The 23,155-nt window shown below is 38.0% G+C and overlaps 3 protein-coding genes across 6 annotated transcripts; all 3 read left to right on the plus strand.

Moving 5' to 3' along the window:
- The first annotated feature begins 325 nt into the window (after positions 1–325).
- Positions 326–14,021, plus strand: LOC138617346 (uncharacterized). The gene is made up of 25 exons (XM_069692281.1): positions 326–963; positions 1,646–1,775; positions 2,896–3,063; positions 3,268–3,405; positions 3,597–3,748; positions 4,033–4,136; positions 4,255–4,441; positions 4,575–4,703; positions 5,149–5,292; positions 5,466–5,601; positions 6,575–6,725; positions 7,334–7,470; positions 7,967–8,078; positions 8,472–8,535; positions 8,654–8,857; positions 9,330–9,475; positions 9,815–9,933; positions 11,025–11,146; positions 11,252–11,349; positions 11,719–11,855; positions 12,112–12,236; positions 12,438–12,583; positions 13,002–13,104; positions 13,213–13,349; positions 13,548–14,021. Exons 2-25 carry the CDS (start codon positions 1,646–1,648, stop codon positions 13,660–13,662), a joined length of 3,204 nt encoding a protein of 1,067 aa, XP_069548382.1. The 5' UTR covers positions 326–963; the 3' UTR covers positions 13,663–14,021.
- A 638-nt stretch (positions 14,022–14,659) lies between these two features.
- On the plus strand, positions 14,660–16,932 carry LOC138617192 (protein THEM6-like). 4 transcript variants are annotated; one of them, XM_069691949.1, is made up of 3 exons: positions 14,660–14,710; positions 15,887–16,394; positions 16,499–16,932. In XM_069691949.1, exons 2-3 carry the CDS (start codon positions 15,891–15,893, stop codon positions 16,604–16,606), a joined length of 612 nt encoding a protein of 203 aa, XP_069548050.1. In that variant the 5' UTR covers positions 14,660–14,710; positions 15,887–15,890; the 3' UTR covers positions 16,607–16,932. The 4 variants fall into 4 exon arrangements, with proteins under 4 accessions (XP_069548050.1, XP_069548051.1, XP_069548053.1 ...); XM_069691950.1 differs by having other exon boundaries at positions 14,685–14,736; XM_069691952.1 differs by having other exon boundaries at positions 14,688–14,706.
- A 1,774-nt stretch (positions 16,933–18,706) lies between these two features.
- Positions 18,707–22,131, plus strand: LOC138617349 (protein THEM6-like). The gene is made up of 3 exons (XM_069692291.1): positions 18,707–18,774; positions 19,352–19,856; positions 20,869–22,131. Exons 2-3 carry the CDS (start codon positions 19,356–19,358, stop codon positions 20,974–20,976), a joined length of 609 nt encoding a protein of 202 aa, XP_069548392.1. The 5' UTR covers positions 18,707–18,774; positions 19,352–19,355; the 3' UTR covers positions 20,977–22,131.
- Positions 22,132–23,155: the final 1,024 nt, after the last annotated feature.

A 23,155-nucleotide genomic window follows, 5' to 3' on the forward strand; every position in this document is an offset into this window, starting at 1 on the left:
TTCTCACTCGGAAGGCAGGTTCTGGTCCAGGTTCTGGTTCTGGTCCAGGCTCTGGTCATCTCACGTCTGGACTATTGTAACTCCCTCCTGGCAGGTCTACCTGTTAGCGCCATCCGACCTCTGCAGCTCGTCCAGAATGCCGCAGCTCGACTGGTCTTTAACCTCCCAAAATTCACTCCCACTACTCCGCTCCTCCGCTCCCTTCACTGGTTACCAATAGCTGCCCGCATCCGTTTCCAAACATTGGTACTTGCGTACCGCGCTGTGAACAGATCGGGTCCAGTGTACATCCAGAACATAGTCAAACCCTACATCCTAGCCCGCTCCCTCCGCTCTGCTTCTACCAATCAGCTTGTCGCTCCCTCACTGCGAGCTAAACACTCAACAAAATCATGACTGTTTGCTGTCCCGGTTCCTAAATGGTGGAATGAGCTCCCCAACGACATCAGGACAGCGGAAACTCTGTACATCTTCCACCGCAAACTAAAAACACACCTCTTCCAACTTTACCTTGAATAATAGAACTTTAGTAGCGCTTAAAATGGCACTTACTTTTAGCACTTTGTAGTTTGGCTTTCTTGAAGAAATTGTATTTTCTTGATTCTTGTTGTTCTGGGTTTTGTACCCTCATGGTTGAAATGCACTTATTGTAAGTCGCTTTGGATAAAAGCATCAGCTAAATTAAATGTAATGTAATAACCAGGTCATTATTGAGCAGAAAACCCTATTAGACTTTTTTTTGTTTGTTGTAAACCCTGTTTTAAGACACCATGATCATGTTGGCCCATTTCCCAAAACATCTGGAAATGATTGCTTCGTCCTGTGTTGTTTTCCAGCTCGTTCTGTTTGGTTTCGTTTTCTTAGGTTTCATTTTCTGATGGGCACCTCCTCCAACAGCAAGAAACTGATAACAGAGTCTGGCATCGCAGGGCCGTTGTGTATGATCTTTGGATTTACGTTAAGGTAAGATTGTCCCTTTATTTATTTTACCCATGGGTCAGATGAAATTACGCTGTAACATGTGGTCAGACTGCTCTACTTCACAGACTGTTGAAGTTGAGAACAGCCAAGATTTCAAAAAACTATTCCCCTCCAATACGTCTTGAGTAATTTGAGGTTATTTTTCCAGCCAGAGTCAACATTCCTCTTTCTATATTCAGCTTGAAACCCAGAGTCAACATATGTCCTCAACAGTCATTAGGCATACGTTTATAGACCATCTTTGTTTAGAGAAACGCAGTTATGCCAAGCTCTGATCCCGTGTTGCATAACATAGGAATATATCCCCAAAGGCCTGCAGGATAAGATGAGCTGGCTGCTAAACACTGGCAAAGCAATTAGAACCGTGTGCACATGCTTTAAATGACCATAATCTCATTGTGAGCATAAATTATGTGTTCATAGTTATTTATAACAGAATCCTATCTGGAAGATACACTGTGTTTTCTTTAAATTAGTCATGTGTGAATTCTTCTCACGGATGACTGATTTATCCAAAATTTCTAACAAGGACAATAATGTAGATCGAATTAAATATATCATAATTTCTTAGTTATTGATTTTAGTGTTTGTTCTTTGGTATTTGGGACAAATATTCTAGAATGCATTGAGAGTGATGACAAAGTCTCTTGGTGTCTTTGTTTAGATGGCTGCAGTAGTCAGCCTGCTTGAACAGTTCAGACTGGAGTCCTATTACAACCAGTTTCTCCAGTTGGGTGTAAAAGATGAGAGAGATTTCGTGGATGGTTTGTCAGATGAAGATCTAAACAACATGGGTAAGAGTGCTTAATATGGATAAATGTTCACACTGTTCCAAAGGTAAACTTCGATTTTCAGTTTTGAATGTTAATTACGTGAAAAATTTTAACTTTTTAAGCCATAAGGATTTTTTAACCCAAATAAATTGATAGTTATGTTAATGTGAAGAAAATGTGGTTGCAGCCCAAGTGGAAATTACAACTATAGTCTTTTTTTTTTTTTTTGATTGAAATATAATTTTAATTGATGGCACCGTCAGAAATGTTAACCTTTGTAAGATTTGGAGAATGTAGTTTGTTGCGTAACCGTTTTTGATTGTAAGTTGTGAAGTGTTTCTGACAGTTTTGCTTCTTAATGTGCTCAATAACAGCATCACCATTAGCAATCCAACAGTTGATTAATTAAATGTTATCTGTTTTTCGAGGATAATGCCAAAACATGCATTAACTTGCACTGTAAAAATAAACCTATATAATCTACTCAATAAAAGTGAGGTAACAATTTGCACTCGGTTTGTTTGGGTAGATTTCACCCCTCGTTTTAAGTCAAAAATACTAAATATTTCTCAATACATTACACAACTGATTACTTAAAAAAAGGGAGTAACATAAACTCTGAATATATTATCAATAATAAATCGATATGACTAATTAAACATTAGCGATTCAGAAAAGGTAAGCTTTACTTAAAAACCAAATGTCAGACACAGGAGTTGATCTCGTCAATTACTTTTTATTCAACAAAGGTTACAAAATGACTCTTAATTCAGCAGAAACCAAGGGTCTTGAACACTTCAAATTTGTTTGTGTGTGCATAAGAACTAAGGCTAAAATATATAAACAAACCCAGAATCGGAAGCTTCTTGGAATACTTGATGGTTGGTTGAGGGCGTAGATCGGTCTTATCAACAGCATATATGCGTTGGTTTGGTTTCCACGCCCGTTCAGCATCTGGTTCAGTTCAGTTCAGGTACCTGTATCTTTTGTGAAAACTGGGATACGTGAAGGCTTCTTCAGTGGTCTTCATGTAGGTCCAGCTGTGGAAGAAAAAGACAGTCAGAATATTACCCTATTTTTAAAGGTGAGTGAACACATTTTCGAAAAACTCTGACGTTGTTTTGTGTGTGCCTTTTTGCAGGTTTGACTCGTGTAGAAAAGAATCGGTTTTCAGCCATGAAAAACTTCATTCAAACACTGAACGCTCCAGAGCGGCAAGTTCAAAGTGTGAGGCCTGTGCAGAAATCAATGAAGTCGTTCTGTCTGCAGTACACATACCCCAAATGTCCTGAACCAAAACATATTGAAGGTATGAAACAGACATATTTTAAAGATCATTAACCTGAGCCTTCCCTTTGAATTGTTTATAGTAAAGTGCAAGATGGCAGTTTACCTTCAAGTTTTTAACTTCAAGTGCTTTGTGACCCTGCAAAAACCATGTCCTAAACATAAACCACCCTTTACATAACGGAAGCATAAATGAGGTGTAATGTTTTATATTTTAATGTTACAGATTTGGATCCAGCACAGAACACAGTTGAAGATCTGATGGTAAGGATCTGCCACTTTGAAAAAGTCGACAACACCAAAGGAGTCTGTCTCTACACAGTCGATGGGATGCCCTTGACAGATGATCCCTTCTTCAACACATGTGAGTTTACATTTTTGGAGAGGCAGCTGCTAAATGAAGGGTTATTGTAACTATTTTACAAAGATTTAAAAAAAAAAAAAAAAAAAAAGCTTTTGAACTGTTGATTTGTAGTAGACATAAATACTTGTAAAGTTCACTTTATTGGCACAACTTCTGGTTCAGCTTTTTATTTTTATTGTCTTGTTATTCAGGGTCTTTGAAAGACCGACATATTGAGAACGGTGCTGTGATCTATGCCATATTTACACCAAAAGAAAACCTGACACAGGCTCCTCAAATGCCAATGAGAGAGTCGAATGAAGCCACTGGAACAAATGTCATTCGGTGCCACATCATGCTCAAGGTATGTCTTAAATATGTTGCTCACGATCCAACTGCTGATGTTAGAAAAATGATTGATGTACTATGTAATAATGAGATCAAATTAATCAGATTTCATATTCGAGATCTGAAGAAAACACAAGCCAACATATTGCTTTAGGGCCCCAAGTGATGTCTTTGTGTTGGTTTGTTTTTGTTTCGTAGAAAGAAATGCTTTTGAAATCTGTCCTTATATTGTCAACATATATACAAAGAATTTATTGAAAATAATTCGGTACCTTTTAACATTCTTGTTTACTTATTTAGGGAGACTTTGAGGTGATGGTGGACTTGGAAAGTGACACAATGGCAAGTCTAAGACGCAATCTGTCAAATGCAAGTGGAGTCCCAGTACATGTCCTTCATTGCAAGTAATTCAGAATTAGTACATCAAACATTATATTGTCAGATGAGTCCAATTATTTCCTGGTATACTACTTGGTGCTCATACAGTACTTCTACTCTCTGGCGCTTTTTCTGTATTTGCAGAGATTCACACTCGAGCGGTGACACGCTGCAAACATGTGGATTCTCTGAGGGGTCAACAGTTGCCTTCTCCTTGTCCACCTTTTCTGAGGGGACTCCGTACAATGAGACCTACATCAATGATGTCATGCCTTCGGTGCCACAAACCTTGAAAGGAATCACCGTGTTCTTGTCTTCTCTTTATGTTGTTGTAAGCAGAGATTTATAACACATTGTTTCTTTGCTGACATTAATTCACCAAACTGCCCTGAAAAGTTTGCCACTCTCGTTATCTAATGGAGGGGTTTTCAAGTGCTTCTGTTTTTTTTTTTTGTTACTTCTAGAGCCTGCAATCAAAATTAGCCAAGGATAAACTGATTGCCTACATACGAAAACTGACTGCCTGTAACCCTCTCGCCCAAAGTTTGCATCAGTTATTCTGCAGGAATGAAACGATCACCAGGAACCAGAAGGTAAACAAGATAAGGTGGTAAATTATCTCCTTACTGTCTGTTGTGTTGTACCGAATTATTTTAATTACAACATAGTTTGACTATTTATACATTATGTACAGCTTCCCAGACGCTATTGCATGAACGATAACAACATCTTAAGTGCCTGAAGACTTTGCGTAATACTGCATATTGGTCAATAATGTGGCGTCACACACAACTGCTTGACGTTTTTATACCTTAATAGCCAACATCTTAGTTCATGAATGATAGCGGAAAAATTCCGCAAGTGATAAAAAGTTTTTTGTAATTTGGTTTAACTCGCGCTTAACAGTGGAGCGGTACAAAGTTATTCACTTATTGCTCCTTATTTTTAATGGAATCATGATTTATTCACTCGGTTTGTTCCATTTTTGCATTCACCAGTGACGTTTTCTTCATATGTGCTGTGATTGTTTCCTTGCAGATTGCAGTTGTTGAAGGCTTGTACATGCTCTTCAGAGAGCTTTTGCCCAAACTAGGATCACGGCGAGGGGAGAAATTCATCAAAGACCTGGATGTCTTTGAGAATTCATTGTACTGCTGGTCACATCTCATTACAAAAACAAAGGTACAGTAATAATATTTAGCTTTGAATGATATATGTTCTTTTTGTTTTTAAATGTTAGTGTGCTAATTTCCAGTATTACGTGTGTATATTGTTATCACTTAATACCTTTGTGAAAGTTTGGATTGATTAGAGTTAACATCGTGAATGTATCATACTTGGTTTTATTTTGACAGAAACAGACGGCAGAAAATGAAGTCTACGCTCCAATCAGTCTTATGGGTGAAGACAGTAACCACTTCTGTGAACCAGTCAGAGTACCTGGAGTACCAGGTGCCTTTGAAAGAGCATCTGTTCTCCAGAAAATCAATGGTAAAACTAGAACATTAAACTTTTTAATGTATTGTACTTTAGAGTACTTTATTTGTTTTTGTTGTTGTTGTTTTTTTACTGCTAATTAATATTTTGTTTTCCTTCTCCACTCCAGTTACTCATTACATTGCAGATTAAGACTATTAATACAAAATATTATTAATAAATACTCAAAGTCTGGTCTTATAGAATATCCAATATAACCTAAAATAATTGAAAATAGCTCCACCTTCATCCGGGTACTGTAATAATTGCACAGTAATACAACAATAAATATATATTGTGTATTTTTTTTTTTAAACTTTCCCTCTTCACTTCAATTTCTGTACATTTTGCTGCTAAAGATTTTGCACTTCTATTCAAATACCATTTTGAATTTAGGATTTTTTTTTTTTTTTGTATCCACACTGTTGTATTGTTGCTTTTAACAAAGTAAGTTCTTCCACCATTGAAACTTTTCATTGCTGTAACACATTCAGATGAATACAACAGCAGGATAGAACACACTGTAGGAAAGTTAGAGAGCTGCGTTTTGAAAAGCGTTTTCTCTGTACATGGAGAAGTGATGACAAAGGTGTTTACTGTGAAGCATCCCCATGAAATGAAATGGAGTGGTATGTTTCCGTGAACACCTTGACTTATCTGGACAAAGAGATCTGGACATTTTTCATCTTTTTTTTTTTTTTAAGCCGAATCATTTTAAATATTGTATGGAATAAAGATAGAAAACTGAAAGAAACGGCTACAGTGACGTGATAACATGGAGACAGGCTCTTAACTGCAGTTTGGGAAAATCGGCACATCTAATGCATCATCAAGGTTATCAAAATCTTCTACTTTGCCATACTGCTCTGAAAAATGACTTGCTTTATTGTTACGTCACACACCCAGGTGGTGTTGTATTTGTTTGTTTTTTCTTGGAATATAATGTGTCATTATCTTCTTGATTTCCTGTTCTGTTCTTTTTGTTTAGATGGAGAGAAAATTCCAAATTGCACCAAAGAGCCTTTGACCGAAAGTTCACTGCAGAGAGCCACTGACATCGAAAAAATCCTGCTCAGCTTGCCTCGATTCGTCAGAACTTATCCTCTCTGGATTCATCATGACAAGACGTCTGGTCAGAAGTGTGTGTCAAGTTAATTCTCTGAACAAAACTACTGGCATTTTTTGATTTACTGACAGCCTTGAAGCTGTTGTCGACCGTTTGATGTTAATATGTTTTGCACTTTATTCTCAGTAGATATATTGTGGCATGTTTGTGTTTAAATATTTTTTTGCACCGATGCACAACTAAGCAGTTAAAATGCTTTTCTAGTGCTGCAATAGACTTAATGAACAAGACCAGACCAAGTGGCTAAAAATTTACAAGTTTGTTCTCATGATGCATGTTCCCTCACAAAAAAAACAAGGAACCCTTTTGAATTTGATCTGTGACAGGTTGCACAGTGCCATCCTGTGGTCAAACTTACAAATTTTAGCAAGCCTAACTGACAGGGTTTTTATGTTAGATGGAGTACAGTGGCTTTAAAGTGAGCTTTAAAATGATTAATTATAATTATAAATCAACTACATATATTATCTAATGCACTCAACAAAAGTTATTCTTAAATGATTATTTCACCAAATTCTGTCCACTTTAATGGCCAGTATGTACTGGAGGGATTACAGCAAGAAAAACCTGATTTTGCTTTTACAACAGACTTTTTCATTCATCTATACATTTAAATTACAGCTTCCAGGTCGATATTCAACGGACTTTTGCAAGTATGGTGGAGAAATTGAAGTCTTTCCCTCATCTCAATGTGACCCCACCACTACAACTGAAGGAGCTGGGACATGATCAATGTTGCCTTGTTCTGCTGAGCGAAGGTACTTCATCAGCTCAGTGCACACAGTATGTTTAAAACTGCACTGTCACTTTTAAGAAGTCATCTATTACAAAAATGTGTACCCAGTGTATCTCGCAGCAAAAAATATGGACCTATCGGGCATTAGATCACCCAGCTTGTTCTTCGGGATATTTTTGAAACGCAAAATAAATTCCTCTGGTTTTAAATGTACATTTAAAAAGTCACCCCTCCTGTGCAGTGTTTCAAATTGATCCTTTGACAAACTTAAAAAAAATAACCAAAGGCATTTGCACATATTAAGTGTTCGCAGTTTTTTTTTTAAAGTCTTATAGCAATGCCTTCTTTGCTCTCTGCCTCCCAACAGATTACAGGCAGTAATTCTACATTAGCCTGAAAGAGATGAACACTGGTTTCCATATTATCATCATCTCCTATGTGAAGTATCATTTATCATGTCTGCAGGGAGCTGTGTAATTTTTTATGGTTTTTTTGTTGTTTTTTTTTTCCTCTGTCAGACAACCTCGGCGTTTACATGCATAAAGACAAAGGATCCAGTGATATGATCATAGTGCACGATTGTCTGGACGGAAAACAGAAAGGAGTGGATGTGAACGTGCTGGCAGCCAAGTGAGTACTTGAATCAAAACAAAATGGAGTCGGCAAAAGAATTACTATTTTGTGTGATTAGATGAGTACAAAACAGACCTTTAGAGCTTTATATTGTTTATTTCCAAATGGCTTTAAAACTGGTCAGAATTTTTTTTTTTTTTTTATCCTAGAGGCAGTGTAAAAGACAAAGGTATTCTAGTGAAGTTTTCATCTTCGCTTATAATCCCAATTTTCAATCATATTTTCTTTCCCTGTTGTACAAGCTAGTGTGTGTTTATTATAAACTTTTTAAAGCTTGAAAGAATAGCCCATGCTTTTTAGCTGGTGTATATATATATATATATATATTTTTTTTTTTTGCATGTGTACCATAATGAAACATTTTTTTGCGGATGATGTTTCTTAACACAGGACTGGCGATCACAGAGACGACCGATCATTTGTCACAACCAGGACTCCAAAAGAGGCGATACTGGTAACACTAGGGAGAAAATGGCCAACTAAAAAAAATGTTTTTGTTGTGAGGACATTTCTACTGAATCACCAACAGTTGTCCAAACGTACATTTGATGTTCTTGGTTTTGTTTTGTAAGGTGCTGATAGATACAAGCTCCTCCATGGAAGAAGAGTGTTACGGAAGTGCGGAAATAATGAAAATTCACGCTGTGAAAGAGCTCTTCGACAACTTTGCCACCAGGAGCATGGCTTACAACTTCCACCATGTCATTGGGCTTGTGAAGTTTGACTCCATGGTGAAAACCCTTCACACGTTCACTGAAAATCTGGAAAAGTTCAAGGTAAATGTACTTATTACTGCATGTCACCAACGTTATGCGTGTCTGTTTTTATTGACATGAACATCCTGAGCAAAGGGGGTTCTCCACAGTGTACAGACACAGTTGATTTATATTAAATACCTTAATGTTAAAACTTAAGTCCTTGTATTTAGAAATTGCAAGTATAATATAAATAGTTTGTAGCACTTTGTAATGAAGGATATTAAAGGGAATATTTGTCAACCATAATAATTTCTATTTGGGTTTATTTTATATAATTACAGGTGGGCTATGCTTTATTTTTGTGAAGCTTTCAGTTATGTTTGCACGCGGAAGGCATTATAGTTGTTGACAAATTCATTAATACATTATAATGTGAAAAAACCCTTATTAACTGATTACATTTTTCATTTGTTTATTTATCGCTTATAAATGTTAAATAGGTGCACTCAAAGCGCTGCTATTTTCAGAACGTAATGTTTCACTTATTTAGGAGCACATCCGTGACCTCGAGGCGAGTGGATGCACTCTGCTGTACGACGCACTACGACGAGGGGCGTCTGAGCTGGAAAAGGTCAAGATGAGGTTTCCAGATTGTAGACTTCGCATCATGTGTCTCACTGATGGAAATGATTCTGGGTAAATTTCCTTCTCTGTGCCATTTTTACCTTTAGAGTTGAACATGTGTTAACTAATGCATTTTTTTGAACCATCACAGCTAGACCAGATACCACTAACTAATGAGATGGATGGCTATAATAATTATAATCAGTTCTGCAAATGCTCATATTTGTAACCGTTATACTCAAGTGTTGAAAACATTTTCTTTTATTTCAGACATTGATATTGAATAAGCTTTGATCAAACAGCTCGTCCTCTATTGAGTCATTTTCTTCTGTGAGATCTCAACTACAGACAGTTTTTTTTGTTGTTGAAGCAGCTGACATCATTAATTTGACTATTTTCATCTTTCCGTAGATCCTCAATAGAGCCAGCCGCTGTTACAGCCAAACTGCTCAAATCAGACATCGTCGTTGATTCAATCCTTCTTGGAAATGTGGAGAACGACATGCTACATGGAATTAGCAATGCAACAGGTAAAACTTTATTCTGAGTTGAGTATAATCACCAAATACATTAATATGAGGCTATATACACACTAAGTATGGGTCATGATTTTCCAATACTCGTTAAAAAAAATCGAATAGTTTGTGAATATTGTTGAATTTTTGCCGCCGCCTGGTAGTTCTGCGTTACTACTGTCAGAAGGGAGCGGTAACGGACAACAACTTGCTTCCCAACTGCCGTTAAAAAACGAAAAAAGGAAGAAGAACAAATTACCGCCAGGTACAGGTAAAACACCGTGGTGCTGTGAGATTAGATGCTACGGTTCAAACAGGAGAAACATGCAAAGACTACAACAACTGTCAAAAGGTTCCATGTGGTCGTCATTTAAAAAAGTAAAGTAAAATAAGGTGCAGTGAAAACTCTTCAATAATAGTCAAGTAGTTCCTGGCTAATATTAAATAGTTTTTTTGTTTGAAATGCCTATCTGTGACATATCGATAATTCTGTGGCAAAGTGCAGTTAAACTTTTTTTTGTCTTTTTTTTTTTTGCTCTTATCTATATAACTGCGATTAACTGAACCATGAATGGCACATCAACTGCATTTCTGGGATAATTTGATTATTATATTTCATTCTAAACTGTATTACAAAAGTGAGAAAATGGCTGTTGTCCGGTGTAACAATGGCCAAAAATCTACATTTTATATCTACACGAGCTGCCGTGTGTTTTACTCGACAACCTTTATGTAACAGTTGTTGACGTATACGCATCTATTTCTAGAAAGGAATCAGCTCAGAAGTCTGGTTTTGGTGAACATCAAAGCAAAAAACTGACTAAACACAACAACACGCAGCAGTCTCAGGAGACGAAGTAGGCGAGTCAGAGGAGTTGACGATACATCCACTGCTTCCTACTCCACTGTTGCCAAGTGACATCAAACAGCAGCCATTAGAGGAAACAGAAGTCATGATTTCAACCAGCACACTATGTGGCAAGATGCATCGTGTAAACTCCCGTCAGCGACTTGTGCATTAAACATTTTCTTTTAATATCTTTTGACTGTTTAATTATTCAGACATTTTTTTTTGTATCAATCCACCACGTCCTCATTGCCCGCAGGTGGTTGTTGTTTCAAACCGCAGACAACCAAAGACGGTCTGAAGCTCTTTGAGATAGAGACAGTTTTGTCTTTGGAGCAGAGGAAACCAAAGGAAAAACTCGACCCATCTTCCATCAGTGAGGTCAGTTACAGCATCTGCTACGGTCATCCATTTAGAGCTGATTATAGACCAACTCCTCCAACTCATGTCTTCATTATATATATTTTTTTCTATGCTATTTTATAGTGCACATTAACAGGAGTCTTTGCTACTCATGGGTATGATGAATATCCAGAGACGTCCTTGCCAAGCCAGATAAACAGCAAAGTGACCATGACGGAGAGGTGAGCGACAAACTCACTGATAACAAACCTGGTCAAATAAAAAGTCGCTTTTAACCTGCTTAGTCAGACGTGTTGTATGGAATGTGTGTCCGTGGTTGTGATAGCAGCTTGACATAACTGGCAATCGGCGCTGTCGAGTGCCTAACCTAACAAACTGTATTTAATTATTTGTTTGTCAGCCAATTGGTACAGAACTTTACTTTCCCACTTGTGGGTCAGATTTTGCAGCCGACACAAAAATGAAATCGGTGTCATCTGACAGTTTTGAATTATCGTGTTGACAAACAACCAAAGATGAACCTCTAAAAGCCTCGTGATGTTTGTATATTAAAGATGCCTGAATTACATCCGAGCATTAATTTGTGACAGTGCTCTGAAGAAGAAGATTCAGGAGTCGAAGGGTCGGCGTTTCATGGAGAAGGACAGGCGTATCCTGGAGGAGCTCAAGAATCTGCATTGTGACCCGCACCCCTTCTTCAGAGTCTTTCCGTCTCAGTCGGACTTCAGTAAGTGACACGGTCTCCGTTGAAGTGTGTTTTTTATTTATTTTTGTGAGTATTTTATATGACCTGAACTTTGTTGTCTGCCAGACCCGCAGTAAAGATTCATCTTTGGTCATTTGAGATGCAGCTAATGTTAATTGTTTTATTGACCATTTAGTTCTAAACTGCTCTCTTTGTTGTGTTAAGTTCAGCCAGCTATTGATGATTTAATGTTATACTTTTATAGCAACAATGATCAGTTATTTTCTAATCTTTTCAGCCTTCTGGAGGATTCTCATGCAAGGCCCTCCTGACACACCGTATGAGAAAGGAGTGTTTGAGCTGTACTGCCAGTTTGGTCCTGACTACCCAGTGAAGCCTCCACTTGTTCGCTTTGTCACTCGTGTATCCTCCCAAAGTACAAGCAGAAGAAAACCTTTTATAATGCAATGCATTTAGACGTCTTCACGGTATTCATATTGCATTGATTTCCATAAATGTTGCTTCTTTTTGACTAATTTGCATTCTATAATGGAAATTTAAGTGATTGCACACAGTGTACTGTACATGTTTCTTTGTAGCGAGTATTTCTTAACATGATGGCAGGTGTATCACTGCAATGTCAACAGCGTCGGCCGCATTTGCCACAACATATTTGACCGTAACTACAATGCCCACATCACCATGAGAGAGGTCTTTGATGCTGTGTATGGACTGCTCATCATCCCCGAGCCCAACGATCCGCTGGACAGGTGAGATGTAAACGTTAATATTCATGTTTTTAAGTTCTTCTTGAAGTGACTCCACCTGCTTGATCTTTTAATGTCTTAATGCAGCGAGAGCTGGGAGGTTGGAAAATGCACATCTTGAACAAAATGTTTTTGGATTTGTGATTTAATATTGAGCTGGAAGAACAGCTTTCATCATGTGCTGTGAAAACATTTCCTTTGGCGTTTCTTATACAATAACAGCATTACGAAACCCACACAGTCACACTGCGGATTTTAAGAGTTGCGCTCTTGTTTCCGTTGTTTTTCATTTAAACATTATTATAGCTACAAATCTAAGAATATAATACTGTATAGTTCACATAGATTTCAAAAATACTATGTGATACCTGTAATGACATATTTAGAGAAACTGACTTAAATATCAAACTTCTTTTGGAAGCATTTTGGCTGAAGAATTCCTGACGAGCCGCGACGCATATGAACGTGAAGCTAAGAAACACACGCAGGAAAATGCGGAAAAGTCGCTGGATGACATTGAGAAGGTGAATGAGCTGGTATATCTACAAGTTTTGTGGATTCCATTTTTATTTAATGACTTTTGTATCGCCTCTACTTAAACACACTTGTCTTTTCTTTTTTTTTCTCTGAAGAAACTGGTGGATGCTGTGCCCCAGTTTATTCCCCAGCATCTGATCTGTCCTCTCACCGAGAAGATGTTTGTTGATCCTGTGAAAACAGTATATGGGACTGTGTATGAGCGCAAGGCCATTGAGGAACACCTCAAACGGTAAATTAATTTACTGCTCTTGACACTAATTTAAAGTGAAGTGTGGCTGTGTTAGTGGCTGCTAAACTTACTCATAACCAGTTTATCACCAACCTACTTGTAAAAGAATCAAAAGTTAACATTTTGTCTCAATTATACATATTAAGCTCTGATTGCAAACGGCAACAGGGATTGTGAAACCACTTCTTTCTTTTCCAGACACCAGTATGATCCGATGGCTGGCCCAGGAAACGAGCTTGAAATGAGTGACATAACTTCTGACCAGGGCATGAAGAAAATGGTGATGAGTCACAGATCTCTACAAATTCAGTGAATCTGTGGAGGAAAAACTTTGATGAATGATATTCACACTGACTGACAGGAAAGCATGTAATAGCTGAAGAGTGGACACTTGCGTGTTGGTTTAAATTGTGTTTGGTTATTGCCCGATTGATTTGGTTTGGTGATTTTTCTCACACCTTACACTCTTACAAGCAAGTGAGTAAGTTAGAAAAGCCTAATTCATCTCTGAAAATCAGTTTAGTAAGTGCTTGGTGTTGTCGTTTTTAATACACACTTTCATTACTCGAGTTGTAAAATTGTGAATGTGTTTTGTGTATGCATGGGTTTTTTTGAGTAACGAATGAAAGTGCAAATTTTGCATTTGTGTTGCTTGTTATTATAAAATAACATCCAAAAATGCTTTGGTGGCTGACTTTTTTTTTGTTCACCATTGATGTTAATTTTAGGAATATAAATTGTAATATTCATACTTTATAATACTTATAAGCCATGACTTAAGACAAATGTATATAGCAAAACCTAACTCACTAATTTCCTCAAAGGGACTCTCAATAAGATTATTAGTACATTTGAAATGTTTACACATGTTCTATGAAATATAATGAATTTAAAGAATATATAAATGATGTTATCAAATGATAGTTGACCTTATATTGAGAAAGATAGTATTAAAACGTAATTGTAAGTCGTTGAACAAAGTGCAGTGACCTTTTACATTACTAGCAGTAGTTTATGTGAATGAACAATCAATCATTGCAACACCTTCTAACTTACGTCACTTCCAGTTAACAGGAAGTGAATCACACAACCCACAAATTAAATGTTCTTTAATTTTAAAAAAAAAATATAAAGACTCATGTTATCTCCCTGCACCTCATTTTACAACGTTATCAGCTAATTTTTCCAATTAATTTCACTAATTTCAGCGTTTTTACGTTTCTCTTGCCTGAGCGGTAAAAGCGTTTCCATCAGGTTGCCCTTATTTTGAAGGTTGTAACCGGAAGTACTAAATACTTTACTCAAGTCAGAATGCCATTGAGTCTGCAGATTTGAGTGGAAACGGATGAAATAGACAGTAGGTGAGTGTTATTCTCCCTAACAAGTTGTAAGTATTCTGAACTTTTTGTCAGTTTGTTTAATTCGCTGTAATATTGCGCTGAAAACAACGTGTTTTTAACGTGTTTTTAATTCAGACCTGAAAAGTTCGTGGTTGCCGCAGCTTACATTTAAAATCACAAAATATTACATTGCGCCGTTGTGGGCGATATTTCTGAAATAGTCAAATAATATGAGAATGTGATTTCTAACTCGAGTAAGTACTGTGATTTATTGACTATTACTTCTAAAGTCACGGCCCAGGCTCACAATTATTATTTTAATGTACTAATCAGGCCTCTCGTGTAACCCAACAACTCTTGGGGGGGGGGTCTGCAATAACTTAAAATCTCCAGTAATCTATGTGGAAATCTTTGACTTGTTCTATGTTTGCTGAAGACGTGCAGGTTTTGCAGAGGTAACTTGCCTTTCCTGCAAAACCTGTTTGCACCCTCAAGTTTTCTTAAATCAGTTCACAAGGGAAACTCTGAAACTCGCTCTGAAACTCACTCTGACACAAGACAACTGAGCCAAAACTAATCCTGCTGTCTGTGGGGAGCTTTCTGTTAGCGATTCAAAAATAATGGATGTATTGCCTCCGGGAATGGGCAGTGAGAGACCCACCCTGGATCAAACTTAAAGTCCCAGCAGCATACTGCACTTCTAGAAGGGTAAATTATAACTTTTGTAACATGTAATGAAGTGCAGATGAGAACATATGTGCCTGCATAAGAAAGGAGAATTATTGTTTTAAACCAGTCAAACTTTTGTTTAATTTTATCCTCACTGTTTTACAGGCTTTTGAGTGAATTTAAAACAACAGATTCCTATACAAGCCTTTACATAAATTACGATGGGGGGTTTAATCTCTTTGTAACTATTTAGAGATATTAAGTGTAATGAAACACATAAGGAGGTTTCTTTTCCTTTTATTTTCCAGTCACTGTTAAGATAGTAAATGTAGGAGGAGAGCGAGCAAGGGAATGACATGCAGTAAAGGTCCCGCTGGGGACTCTTGGCTAAGCAGGTTCTACTTGTTAGTAGGATCAGTTCATTGTTGGTGAGTTTTTTTTATGGGATATGTTGTTTATCCTTTAATAACCTCACTCTCATAAATAGTATTAACTCCACTGTTGTTGTTTGTTTTGTTCTTTCCCTAGAGAGATGTGGTGGGTCCTGTGGGTGCTCGCCGCCTTGCTGGCTCTCTTCTGCTGTCTGGATGTGTGGTACTTCCTGCGGGCAGCTGCGGTGATCCTGCGGGCCTGGTTTCAGCCTCCAGTCCGGGACGTCACAGCGGAGCAGATCCTGACCGGCCGGGTCAATACAAACGACATCGACATGTGCCACATGAACAATGCTCGTTACCTGCGCGAGTGTGACTTTGCCCGCTTCTCCCTCTACATGCGTAACGGTGTGTTCAAGGCCACCCGAGCCCTCAGAGCTTCAATGGTCGTGGGGGCCACCACCATCCGTTACCGCAGGGCTCTGTGTATAGGTGAGGGTTATGAGCTGCGGAGTCGGATCGTCACTTGGGATGACAAAGCCTTTTTTTTGGAGCAGAGATTCGTGTCAACAAAAGACGGGTTGGTGTGTGCTGTCATGTATTGCAAGCAGAGTGTCATACGCAGCAGCCCGGACAAGATCATGCAACACCTGTGCAAAAGGAAGGTAAGAAAGGGAAAGGAGGGAAGTTCAACACAGATGCTAGTTGTACCTTGGAGGAAATAATGTAAAGACGGGAGGACACTGAGCTTGTGGTTTGCTCTTTGCAGGTGGAGTGCCCTGAGTTTCCAGAGGACCTTCAGCACTGGGTCAACTTCATCTCTGCCAGCAGCCAGGCCCTCAGGGCTGAGAGTGGTCTAGATGAGAAGAGCAAATAAGACATTGAGCCATGAAGAGTGACTTTTTGTAAGCCAGCAAGTTTACAAGCGCAGGATTTAAAGTCTTCTGAGAGAGACATTTAACTTGTCTTCACAAATGATTACTTGACTTAAACACACATGTGCCTACACTTTATAAAACAAGCTTTACTTAGACCCCAATATTTACAGATGTGAAACACTGGAATAACAGCACACTACATTGTTTTGAAAGGTTGTAAATGGTGGTAAATATTGATTTATTCTTCATTAATAGAACATTAATACTGTATGAATGTATAAAGTGTATCATCTTGTGCTATGGCAGCCATAAAACAATTTCTGGGGGTAGAGTTTGGACTTCTTATTTTAACCAAATGTAATCTGTGTTTACAAACGAGAAAAGGTTTGTAACAATTCAAAAGTGTGGCAGCGAGAAAGTGTACTAGCATAGGTAGACTAAAGGTTCATCAGTTGGTGGTTGTTATAAAAACATACGTTGTCCGAAATATGATTTAAAAAAAAAAGTCATACTATAGCATTAAAATGAATTAATGGGATTTTTGGGGGATAACGTTTATAGTAGTTTGGACAGAAATCAAAAAATATTTAGACACCCTTTATTTTTTGTTATTGATTATTATATTTTTCTGAGTTTTAGGTCTTTTTTATGAAGAGTTTTATTCTGTATTGTTGTTGACCTTTGGTTTGGTATTAGTATGACTCCATTTACAACGCAAACCCAAAACCAGCAATCCTGCAAATGTGTGGCTTACCCTTAGGGGGACTCTCCCTCCTCCTCCTATGTGAACCATGTTAGGTTAGGTAGTTACTTTGTGTTACTTTGTGTATTAACTTGTGCAGGGCTCAAGGTAATTACCAGCTCTGAAGCGGCATCGTAGACCGCTGGACTATCTTCGGCGCTGAAGAAAGAGCCGTGGCAGGAGAAAGTGTTTCATGGAGTTCACTCAAAGCGTCCAGTGACTCAACCGACAGTCTGGTTAACTCAACAGGTAAAATATTCTACTTCACCAAGGTTGTTATTAATGATTCAAATTCCACCTCGGCCTGTTGATGGTGATTCAACTTTTAATGAAGTTGAAACATTTGGAGAAATTGAAAAAGTTTTGCATACACTACACATTACAGGAAGATATTTAATATCACTGCAGACCCCCTTGAAAACATCTACTATCCAAAGAATGTCTGCGGCAATTTTGGTCGCATTTGAATGAATATTTGTGGATAGAGGAGTTATAGGTTGCAGTGAGCCAAAGATTTCTCACAATGCATACTATGTCATGGGAAGATTGGTGGTGTAGTGATTAGCATTGTTGCCTTTCAGCAAGAAGGTTTGGGGCTCGAGCCCCCCTGTTAGTCATGACTTGACTGTCATCCAAATTATGAAAAAGAAATTCATACTTCAGCAAAAAGTTACCCAAAAGTCCTTTTTTTTGGGCAAAGTATGACTTTTGGGTCACTTTTTGGCCTCCACGCCACAGGTACACCGAGCAACAAAAACAAATTCTTTTGATAACTTTTAATTCCAAACATATTAAGAGTGCACAGACTAAATTTCAAGTCGGTCCGACAAAATCTGTAGGAGGATTTAGTTAAAGTACAACATGTATGAATCTAAATTCAAAATTGGGGACTTCCTGTTGATTTGACGTAATGGTGCGTTGGAAACTTTTTTTTTTGTTGTTGTACATCTCAGTGTGATTCATATGTCCACCGAAATTTCATGAATGTAGGTAAATGTAGACACCTGTTTAGGGGGACTAGCGAGCCATTTGCCCACGCCACTCGTGACTCGACTAAAATACGAGATTTTTCGCCGGGACAGACGCGCGTACCAACTTTCCTGAGTTTTTGAATATGATAAAGCCTCCGAAAATGCAGTTGTTTTACGGAGAATAATAATAACGCGGAATAATAATTCCTTGAAGAACAATAGGGCTTTGGCGCCATCGGTGCTCGGGTCCTTATCATATCGTAAAGGATGTTTTGGACTTCCTCCGCCGCGATAACTTCCGTCGCTGAGTATAACAACATAACCGTGTCACCATGCCGGCAAGGCAGCCAATGAGATTACGACTCGTCACACACCCGGAAGTTATGTTCATTCATTCTACCGGTTTCTTCAAGTTGCCTCGCTTCCCATGGTAGCGCTTTCTACAGGACGCACAGTGAGTTTTGCAGTTATGAAAACACGTCACTGCCGCGTTTGTGGTTATGAGCCGAAGTTCGACATATATATTAAAAAAAAAAAAAATTAAAAAAACCCACTGAAGAGTGGCGACTTCGCTCTTCTTCCGAGGCCACCGGCTGCTAGCAGCTAGCAGCTAAGCTAACCGATTCAGCTGTCACAGCAGGTCGCAGCTCGCTCGTTTGAACGGAGCTGCGTTAGCTGCTCGGTCCTCCTCAAGGTTGAAGCGGCTGATTATAGGAATATGCTGCCTCTTGTGTTTTTTTTAGAGTGTGTATTGAGCCGGTGAAACAGCTCTGACCGCTTGGTGTCCTGCATCGTCATTGATGAGGTCAAAAGGCGGATTTAGTTTGATATTATACACATCGCTGAAGTCAGGTTTTTAAAAAAAAAATTTTTTTTATTTTTTTTAAAGGGAATTACTATGGACCATCACACAAACACAGCTGTTAAAGTCACAGCCACATGTAGTTATACTATTGTCTGTCTTTTTTTTTTTTTTTTTTAAATGCATCAGCTTTGATTGTTGACTCACATTTTTGGGACTGTTGTTCCAGAGAGATGTTGCTGCTGGTGCTGGCTGCCCTCCTCCTGCTCTTCTCCAGCCTGGATGTGTGGTACTTCCTACGGGGGGTCCAGGTGTTTTTCCAGGCGTGGTTCCAGCCCAGGATATGGGACATCCTAGCAGAGCAGAGCATTAATGGCATGGTTCTTCCCCATGACTTGGACTACATGGGCCACATGAACAACTCTCGGTATCTGAGGGAGTGTGACTTTGCTCGCTTCCACCACTACATGAGAAACGGGCTGTTCATGGCCTCGCGCAAACTGGGGGCCAAAATGGTGGTCGGGGCCTCCACCATTCGGTACCGACGCTCCTTGGCATTCCGTGAGGAATTTGAGATTCGGACCAAAGTATTGGGCTGGGATGAGAAGGCCTTTTACCTGGAACAGCGCTTTGTGTCCAAGAAAGACGGCTTTGTATCCGCAGTCATGCTTTGTAGGCAGAATGTAGTGCACTGCAGCCCGGAGACGATTATCGAATTTGTCTGCAAAAAGAAGGTGAGTGAAGTATTGCTGTGACTGAATATTTCTTTATCGGTCGATCTGTTGATTATTTTCTCAATTAGTCACTATTTTAGTCTATTCAATTTCAGACTATATCCAGAAATGCCAAATTACAAGGCGACGCTATCTAAATGCTGGTTTGTCCTCTCGCTGAACAGCAGATTTTTATTCATTTCATTTCAATTTGCTATGACCAACAGATATTTAATACGTTATTTTATATCTTTATAATTTAGAAATAACATTTTGTGACATCACATCCGAGACGGCATATTTCCGTTCTTAACTCGACAGATTCGGACTCCTCAGATGTTGAGTTTAGCGAGCAGACTGAGTAGAATTTTCAAACGGCTACAAAGTCCCAAAAAACAGTTTAGGACAAGTGACAACGCTGGAAACGTTTTAAAGTTTACCTTGAACCTCAAACATGACGGGTCAGACGAACCTTTCGATGATGAAGAGGAGAATGGAGATGTAAATGTAGTGTTTTTTGTTTTGTTTTGTTGAAAAAGTAGACTGATGTTATTATTCAGTCTTTGTGAGGTTATTGCATGGTTAAATAATGTAAAAAAAAAAAAGTTGTTAGTGTTTGCAGTGGAACCGAGAGGAATGAGAGTCGTCTCAGATCTAGCTTCACATTCTTTTCTGATGACACATTTATTTTAATTTTTTTTTTAATTATTCAACCATTTTTTTTGCTCAAGCCCAATGTCATATCTTTAAAACTCGTGTTTTGTCCGACCAACAGTCAGAACCCCCAAATGTTGTATTTATGATCACATTAGACAAATAACAGTTTCAAATCATCACATTTTAAAAGCTTGAACCTGAGAATATTCCTGTTTTTTTTTGTTTTTTTTTATTTAATTTTTTTAACCTTAACGTTTCATAGATCATCAAAAAATTGTTGGCATAAAAATTGTCAATCGGATGACTTGATTGTTTCAACTTGTCACGGCGGCTTCATTCTTCATCTGCATTCTGCTGACATTGTGTTTGTGTGCAGATCGAGTGCCCACAGTTTCCCGAGGACCTCAAACACTGGATCAGCTTCATCTCCGCCAGCAGCCAGGCTCTGAGAGCAGAGAGCGGTCTGGAAGAGAAGAACAAGTGAAGCCACACCATGACTCCACGTCTAATGAGTGTAGACACATATCATAGCATTGCACGCACATATACAGCATACATACACGCACACAAACGGTTGTAGTGACTTTTACTTTACTTCCAAGATTCTGAGTATCTCTGTTTTGGTAGGGCCCTGTCTGCTGTTTTTGTATGAGGTGAAGTTCTGAACTTATGACAGCTGAATATGGCAACTTGATTTAAAATGCACTTTTGGGATCACAATGAAAGTTGTTTGCATAAAAACACCCTTCAGCAAAGAAGTAGTTTCATCCTTGCAGCTTATTCATTAGTTGACTGTGAGTAGAATGGCTTTATACACATCTTCATTCTCATTTAGCAGAGTCCTTTAAGCATGTAGAGCAAAACGTAATCTTCCACTGACATCAATGCATGTTTTGAAACAACCAGAATATTTTTTGTGCCTGTTTCTTGTAGTTTACAGTTACAGAGAGTTATAACTTTTTAACCAAAAAAACAAAAAAAAATTACATAAATGTGATGAAATACTTGAATGGACGTTATGAACATATACAGACAGTTGTTTTCAAATGGCCATCAGTATTTTCCACAAGTTAACCCAAGTAAGTTAACAAACTGAATTTCTGTTAAAAAAATCTGAAAGGGAATATTTCCTTTTGAGGGATCCATTTATCAGTACAGTATTGTCCTTTTCCCAGATTTAGAATACATGCATTGAAGTGGTGACCCTCTTGATTGGACCTGCATGCGATTTCCCGAGGAGGTGGTTGAATTTTGATTGACAGGCGCAAAATGCTAACATGAGGTTGCTGGCAACTTTCCAAAAACCTGCAACGCACAATAAGCACTGAATGTTCAAGTGATGTTTGTTTTTACTGAGACATCCATTCATGCATCAGAGCTATAGTTTGTGACCAAAGTAATGTATCCATCTGTTTGGAGGAAACTTGATTTTTAAAGATGTGTGTCTAATCTGTTATGTTCTTAGTGCACTGACCACAGAATCCTGTTTAATTCATGGGAGTTTGAAGATATGCATTGTCTATTTTATTTTTCCAAGTTATCATTTATAATTTATGATATGTATTCATGTTCCAAACTTTATTTATTGTGTTTGTTGATCATTTAAATGCATTTTGAATTAAAAATGCACTGGAAACTGTATTTGCGTGATTGGGTTTTCCTGACAAGTGAGGTACTGACTTAATATGGTTCGTGGGCCTGCGTTGAATATATTTACATATACGACAAAATATGCTGGTAAGCGTTTTAGGAACTCATCAAAATGAAACGGACATCTACTCTCCTCAAACAGCCTCAAGGTGACAGTGAACATTTTTTCATGTCAGCCTGAAATTTCCGAGTGGAAGAAGTTTCTTTTTTTTTGTCTTTTAGAGCTTTTATAACTGGATTTCAGTCCCCTGTCGTGTGTCTTCAAATCAATTTAAGATAACCAAAAAACATAAGTATATAGTGAATTGCTTTGGTGGTACATTTGTTCTCATGGTAAATACAACTTTAAGGCAATGTGCTTGTACTTTACATGAGTATTTCCACCATCGTACAGACGGAAATAACGTACTTTGCCCTGCACAAGATGTATCTTTTGTCTATAGTTAGTAATATATTTGTAGAATAAGAGTAAATTGAAAAGATCAGTTCATAACGTAATTGTTACAGTCATTGTTTTGAGTTTAAACTATCCAAAAGTATAGAGATAAGTTGGTAAAATAGCTCGATCAGCTACATATGTTTCATACATGTTAATACATCAATCATAACAATAACAATTCAGTAATATAATTTTATTAACAAGGGCCATTCCACTACTTGAGTAATTTAACTGTTGATACGAACATTTGCAGATATGTTTTTTTTTTTACTGAAGATTTTGAATTTAGGACTTTTACTTGTAATTATTATAATTGAGGAAAGGATTAATATATTGTAGTAAAATATTTTAATACTTCTAGCTCTGACTGAAGGGACACCTCGGAGCTCAGTTGCTGGCAGCAACAACAATTAAGCATCCGGCCCGAATCTTTCAAAATAAAAGCGCCATCTCCCCAAATCTAAACCACAAAATGGACAAATAATGTAGCAAAATAACTCTTTCTGGTCTGTTCTTCATCAAGCACAGAAATAAAAAAAAATGTGGGTAGTGTATCATGGTTTTAGTCTGCTTA

Source organism: Brachyistius frenatus, unplaced genomic scaffold (genome assembly GCF_029030835.1).
Source record: "Brachyistius frenatus isolate BFR_SWC_R1_liver_20210118 unplaced genomic scaffold, ASM2903083v1 Contig_12, whole genome shotgun sequence".
NCBI classification, from domain to species: Eukaryota; Metazoa; Chordata; class Actinopteri; family Embiotocidae; genus Brachyistius; species Brachyistius frenatus.